Below are 7,059 nucleotides of genomic sequence, written 5' to 3' on the forward strand. Positions count from 1 at the left end.
TCCAAAACTACAACACCTCACTGGGATTTGATAAAAAGGTGAAATCTCTGCTAAAATCTTGTGTTTTGAATCAACATTCATAGAAACTAATTCATGTCATTTCAGTGAGTCATCATGGTTGTGCCCTGAGTCCTCTGTTGCTTCAGATGAAGCTGATCCCCATGGATTTACACACATTCAGGTCACTTGTTTTAAATAAATGCTTCTATTTTAATGAAGTTTTGGTCTTCATTGGAACTGATAATGACTGGTTGACCTCAGGCTGCGATCAAACGTTCAGTTTCTAATTTGTTCCTACAGACGAGTAAAAAGAAAGTTTGGATCATATTTAAAAACCTAAACTGAACCAGAACTCGTCTGAAACAAACTGCCGTTCTGATTAAACTTTATGCAGCTGAAATAAGTTTATGCTCTCCTGCTGCATCTCGGCGGTTTCAGTTTGAGATTCTAATCGTCTCTTCCTCTCACTGTAAACGAGGAACCGGATTTTTATCTCGTTCTCAACCTCAGACCGAACATTAATCGTCCCCCGGGGGGAGATTTGTGTCACAGCCAAGAATCAAAGAAACGACCACAAAGCTTCAAACCGGAGCGATTTAACTCCCGACTGCTGCAGGTACAAGAGACCGTCCCCCAAATGTCCCTCCGGGTTCGGGTTCAGGTTCAGCTGAGGAACCGGGCCGCAGAGACTCACCGGGTCGGCAGCGCAGCCCGTCGGCCGCCAGCTCCTGGCCCTCCGGACACACGCAGGTGTATTTGGGGGAGTGTTTGTTGATCTGTGGAGCGGGCAGGCACAAGTAGCTGCAGCCGCCATTTTCGCCCTTTTCTGCGCACCAGTTCGTTCCTGACGGGAGGAAAACGCTTCGGCTCAGAGCAGCAGGTCAAAAAGACGGAGTTTAAAACGCAGAAACCCGGTTCTCACCGGACAGCTGGATCAGCTCGTGGTACACGATGACGTCCTGCGGGGCGTTCAGGTTGCTGGCCAGCGTCACCACGTCAGAACCGCTGAACTTGTTGGCGCCGTAGATCGCCTGGTTCTCCCCGTCCGTCCAGAAGACCCGGTCCTGAGCGGGAAACACGGAACATGAAGGTTTTATTTAAATAAGCATATGTTTAAAAATAAAAGACATTTGATCCGGGAACATAACATATCATCTGATTAAAACTGATTTAACTCTGAATTATCTTCAATTTCTAATAAAAATCGAAGCTTATTTATGGTTTTATTTTAGTTTTAAATCATGGAGGAGAAAAAAAAACTGTCCACTTTACTTTAGGGGACAACATTTTTAAAAATAACTTCTAAGTTTTAAAAGTCCTCCTGTCCTCTGTCAGAGGACAGGAAGTCTGCTCCGTCTCGTGGTCACGTGATGAAAACGGCGTCATTTTGTTCTCGCGGATCCTCGACTCGAGGACCTGAACGAACCGTTTCTCCCAAGTGTCGTGTGATTGGTCAGAGCTTGTTGTGGGCGTGGTTATCAGCTTTCATGGAGCCATTTTGTTTCTTCTGCTGTTAGAAAATCCAGCCGTCTTTCCGACTGTTCCAGGAAAACTTAGGAACCTCTGAGCTTAAAGACCGCAGAGACATGGGCGGAGCTTCGTGGAGGAAGTGCGCCGCCAGGACATGCCCCCTTTGTTCGCTCGTTATTCACCGCCAAACGGCGTTCTGTCTCAGCTGGTTTAATAAAACAAACATCTGTAGGAGGACAGGAGAGCTGAGGAGCCGGTTTAATGCCACAGGAGGTGGGAGGAGCTTCCTGGAGGTGGGAGGAGCCTCCTGGGATGTCTGATCCATGCGTCTCGTGGACGATGGAATCGACTTCCTGTCTGATGGAGCGAGCCGTACCTCAAAGACTGTGAGAGCGAAGGGGTGAGCGAGGACGTCTGCGGACTGAAGGACCTTCTTCCTGTTGTCTCCGTTCAGGTCGACGCTGCAGAGGAGGTGGAGCTTCGAGTCAACCCAGTAGAGCCGACCTTTGATCAGATCTGCAGCCGAGACAAAGTTCAGATGTTGAAAAAAAAATTTAAACGTTTGTCGTTTTTCCATAGAATGAGAAACTGAAAGAAACTGAAGAAAACTTCAATTTCAGGACGTACGTGCCAATTTAGTTCACAAAACAATGCTCTAAACTCTGTTTTTTAAAAGTATTAATTCAGCTTTTTGATTTCAAAAAAGGACGTATAAATCTAAAGAAAACTGCTGAAATACAAGCAGCAAAACAAACAGAATGACAGAAAAACACAGAACAGATTCATTTCAGAGCTCCAAGAACCCAAAGAGATCTAAACTAAAATAAAAGAGCTGCGATTCCAGCAACTCCAAACGTTCAGATCAGCCGATTAAAGAGTTTAAATTTAAAGAAAAAACAAAAATCAATCTGCAGAAACAGAATTCATACAGAAGAAAAGAAAAGTTGTAATTTAAGCATCGAGGGACGAACGAGACGATATTTTAAATTTAAAACAAAAACATTCAGCCTCAAACAGACCCTCCTTGCCTCAGAGAACGTAGAACGGTTCTCCGACGATACCCGACCCAACTTCTCACTGAAGCTGGGTGACCTTTGACCTCCATTAGGAACCTGATCAACGGAAACATCCCCCAATATTCTCCAAAATTAACAAACTGCCACGATTCAGCCAAAATATTCACCCAACATCGTTTCCATCATCCAGACCCGAGTTCACAGGAATTTAAATTTTATTAAAAAAAAGCCTTTAATTAATCTGTTTTCAGAGGACATTAGAGTGAAACTCCTTTGTGTTTTCTTTCCCGTCAGTTTCTGTGAAACGCTACAGCCCACCCCTAAATTTGTCTTTTTCCTCCAAACTTTATTTTCTTTGCTTCAAAGTCGACAAAATGGCCGCGTGAACTCGTCATCAAGTTCAGTTTGAAACAAATTCTCGACGCGCTCCTCCTCTCAGCACGTAGCTGCAGAGGAAGCCACCCTCACGTGCGGTCCTAGTGCCCGCCATGTTTGTTTAAACTGCCGCTAAACAAACGATTTAAAGCGAGGAAACCTTTTCAGTCATAATTTACTGAACAAAAATCAACCTTCTAAAAAGATTTGATGTTTTAATCTTCCTTCACTCCTGATCTCGAGCTTTCTGGGCTGGATTATTAAGAAAAGATACTGATTTTCTGGTTTTGTGACAAATACATAAAAAAAGAAGATCCTTTAATATATAGGAACAAAAATATGATTTAAATAAATTTCCTTTCTATCCTACAGAGTTTAGTATGAATTATGAACCAATTTTAGATTGAAACCAAACATAAAAGGTTGTTTTCAAATTAAATATTTAAAGTTTTTTTTTATTTAAAGTATTAAAATCAAGCCTCTGTTTGTAATATTTGGATAAAACTGACAGAAACCGAGTCGCGGCTGTAAACTGGTTCTGCTCGTACCGAGTGTGATCCCATTGGGCCACTGGATGTCGGTCGCCACCAGAACCTGCCGGTCCACTCCGTTCATGCCAGACTTCTCGATCTTCGCCGGCTCGCCCCAGTCGGACCAGTACAGGAACCTACAGAACCAACAGACGCGTGAAATAACGGATCGGGCCAAAAACCTTCACGGACCGGCATCGAACGGGGTTCCCCACCCACCCGGACAGGGGATCCACAGCGATGGACGCGGGCTCCTTCAGGCCTCTGCTGAACAGAACCTTCTGCTTGGTCCCGTTGAAGTTGGCGACAGAAATGGTCCTGGTTCCGAGGTCGGACCAGTACAGGTTCTTGTAGATCCAGTCCACAGCGACCCCGACCGGCGACTGGACATCTATCACCTTCTTATGGGCGCCGGCGTCCCGTTTGTCCAGAACCGTGCTGAGAAACAAACGAGAACGGACGTAAAATTTCACTAAAATTAAAAAAATTAAACCCAGTTACTGTCGGAAAGCTTTATGTTGCCAGGTTTTTAAAAAAATGCACGTAAATTTAAATTATTCAGCAAATTCAATGAGTTTCAACCAGGGGTGGAAATGAAAAATTTTGTCCACCAGCCACTATGGCTGGTTTTGTAAACATGACAGTAGCAGTTTTTGACGGGTAGCACCGACCGTTAGACATCGCTGTTTAGCCGTGCTACGGTAGGAAAATCTGACGAGGAAGCACAGATCGTCAGAACACCGGCCGTAGGCGCGACCGCACACTGCCCCCTATATGTCAGGAGGACAAATAACACATTTTCTGTTCAAATTGCCAACCCGCCACAGTGGCGTGTGTGTTGATCAAATTCACCCGCCACTTCAAATATTTACCCGCATTTGGCCGGTGGCGGGTGCTAATTTCCACCCCTGGTCTCAACTATTCAGAAAGAAGGTCTGGCTTTTAAACTAAAGTCTGATTTCAGGTGGTGCTGAACACATTTGGTCCCGAGTCGTCGTCGTGTCCAGCTGGGGACAGAATGGACCGACCGCACCGAGACAAACCCGTCGGGCCCGCTTCGTTTACCTGAATATGGCCTTCTGACCCAGGTCGGCCCAGAACAGCGTCTGCTGCTTGAAGTCTGCGTCCAGTGCCACCACGTTCCTCTGCTGCTCCACCATCTGCGTGTACTCCTTCCTCTCCAGGCCCAGGCGCCGGACGTCACGCCGGTTGGTGAAGATCAGGCACGGCTCCTTCCCTGACGGACGACGGTTCGTTCAGGAAATGAGGCGGAGCGCGGCGGCGGCGCTCGGATGTGTGACGGAGGACTCACCCACAGCCTTGCACACGCTGGTGGTCGGATCCATCTGGTAGCCGTTGTGACATTCGCACTTATAGCCGCCCTTCAGGTTGATGCAGATCTGACTGCAGATGCCAGGATTCATGCACTCGTTGATGTCTGCATCCAAGAAGAAAAGAAAAGACTGCTCTTATCCAACTCTGCTGCTCGGGATAAACGATCCTAAAAACATTCCCAGGATTCCAAGAGAAAAAACTCCAGCTGCTTGTATTCAAATCGAGGCGTAAATATTCATTTTCTGCTGACTGTACGTCTGCAGCTGTGCCACCAGTTGGGTTTTAACTCCAGGTTGGATTAGAAACGTTTACAAACATCCTGATTCAGGGTTTGGAGCCAAGACCGGCCCAGTAAGCAGAACCGTGTTGGACCGGAGCGAGCTGAAAGAACCTGGAGGATTTCTGTTGGAAAGATGGATTACGACAGAGTTCGTCTCATTCCAGGCCGAACATTTAGGTTTAAAATAAGAGCATCCAACAGAATTAAATGACATCTTGGAGGCTCAGAGCCAAACTGATCCATTCAGGGTTTCCAGAAAGCAGGAAAAGAGACGAATCAGCTGGAAAAGGAACCATTTACAGACCTTTACAGCTTCTTAAAGTTATTAAAACAGGACGTTATGGGTGTGACAAATTTAATGTTGAACAGAATCTGAATCTTGGGGAAATCTTTTTAACGATCGGTCCAGACGGACAAAACTGGATTCAGGAAATCAGAAACCCATCGTGGTGTTTCACAGAGTCCCGGGGGTTCGATTTCCTCACATTCAGTGATTTAAAGAGGCTCTGGGTTTTGTAATTTAAATGTTTTGGACAAAACTTGAAAACTATTTTGAGAAAAGTCGTCACCAGAGCTCTGAAGACTCATTTCAACTCCATGAGATCTTTGACAGAAAACAAATGTTTAGGTCAATTTATACCAGTTTTTATTAATTAGCATTTATAAAATTTACTCCAGTAGATAGAGTCAAACCTGGCAGGTACGATGTGGGCGGAGCCTGATAATAAAATAATGTGCGCAGCCAAGAATACGGATGATTTTTAAAAACTGTCTGCTCAAACCATCAGCTTTTGGAGCCACCAGCCGTCTCTGAGTCCTCTGTCCTCCTTGTCTCTAACAGCCTTCTGTCCCTCCTCTGCACATGTCTAAACTGTCTCTAACTTCACCTCCCGGTCCTTCAGCCTGTGCTGGACCCTCTGAGGAGGTCAGAACCGTTAAAAGACACGAACCTCCGCAGGTCTTGTGGTCGAGGAGCTGCAGGCCGGGCGTGCAGTCGCACTCGAAGCCGATCGCCATGTCCTTACAGATGTGAGAGCAGCCGCCGTTGTTCAGGAGACACTCGTTCAGATCTGAAGGAACAAACAGAACACCGACACTAACAAGCAGAGACGAAAACAGCAGCTCCGTCTGTAAAATCCAAAACTAAAAACAGGATCTTAAAGAAATCCGGTAAAGACTCACTGCACTCCTTCAGCGGCTCGTCGCTCCAGTCCGGACAGTCTCGGATCTTGTTGCACACTTTGCTCATCTCGATGCACTCGCCGCTGCGACACTTGAACTTCTCCGGCCCGTTGCACTGAGTCACTGCGGACGACAAACGCTTCATGAGCTGTTCATGGAAAACTGAGTTTTACTTTACTGAACCGCCCACAGATATCCAGGTGACCCTTTAAAAGACTTTATAAGCTACTTGCTCTTGTTAAAAACTGCCTGAAATCTGTAGTTTTTCACCCTGAAAGTCTCGTCTTCTTCCAACCGAAGACTCATGAGTCAGCTTCTCAGCATCTGTAAAATAACCTCCTGAGGCTCATAGAAGCGATTTCCCCTCCAGAGAAGTTATCGGTCAGCAGCTGGGACACATTTTCTGAGCAGATCTGCTCCTCTGGCCTGAATCTGTCCTCGAGGACAAATGATGTCGTTTACAAGCAGAATGGGAGAATAAAGACGGGCCAAACTGCGTCAGAATTTAGGATTCACAACAAAACATCAGGAGGGAACCAAACGTTTCCTTAAACGCAGCTTTGATGACCCTCATCTGAATCTAAACCAGCAGCGATCTTTGGTTTCAGAAACTTTAGCCTCCTAATCCCACGATGCACAGGTGGCGTTTGGCGACTCTGGTTTAAAAGGGAAACCCTCCAGGATTTCACGATGTTGCAATCGCAACTATTAACGCAAAATCGCAACTTTTTGCAACTTTAACCCAATATTTATTGTTTCTAAAGCGATTCGCCACCGTTTCTGCGGTCTAGTCTCTTCTTTGTGGGTTTGTGTAGCGTGGAATACAAAATAACCCCAAATAACTCAGGAAGAAGACACGTGACGTCACTTC

At 45.9% G+C, this 7,059-nt stretch overlaps 1 protein-coding gene across 2 annotated transcripts in view; it reads right to left on the reverse strand.

Moving 5' to 3' along the window:
- vldlr (very low density lipoprotein receptor) overlaps positions 1-7,059 on the reverse strand; it is a 23,629-nt gene that overhangs the window by 5,049 nt on the left and 11,521 nt on the right. For both annotated transcript variants that reach the window (XM_017440489.3, XM_025002620.2), the window contains exons 8-16: positions 6,189-6,311; positions 5,957-6,076; positions 4,704-4,829; positions 4,457-4,628; positions 3,611-3,829; positions 3,410-3,528; positions 1,847-1,986; positions 923-1,064; positions 695-844 (exon numbers count right to left, since the gene is read on the reverse strand). In XM_017440489.3, coding sequence (XP_017295978.1) covers positions 695-844; positions 923-1,064; positions 1,847-1,986; positions 3,410-3,528; positions 3,611-3,829; positions 4,457-4,628; positions 4,704-4,829; positions 5,957-6,076; positions 6,189-6,311 — 1,311 coding nt within the window. The remainder of the gene's footprint in view (positions 1-694; positions 845-922; positions 1,065-1,846; positions 1,987-3,409; positions 3,529-3,610; positions 3,830-4,456; positions 4,629-4,703; positions 4,830-5,956; positions 6,077-6,188; positions 6,312-7,059) is intronic.

The sequence above is a fragment of the Kryptolebias marmoratus genome, linkage group LG14 (genome assembly GCF_001649575.2).
Source record: "Kryptolebias marmoratus isolate JLee-2015 linkage group LG14, ASM164957v2, whole genome shotgun sequence".
In the NCBI taxonomy this organism is placed as follows: Eukaryota; Metazoa; Chordata; class Actinopteri; order Cyprinodontiformes; family Rivulidae; genus Kryptolebias; species Kryptolebias marmoratus.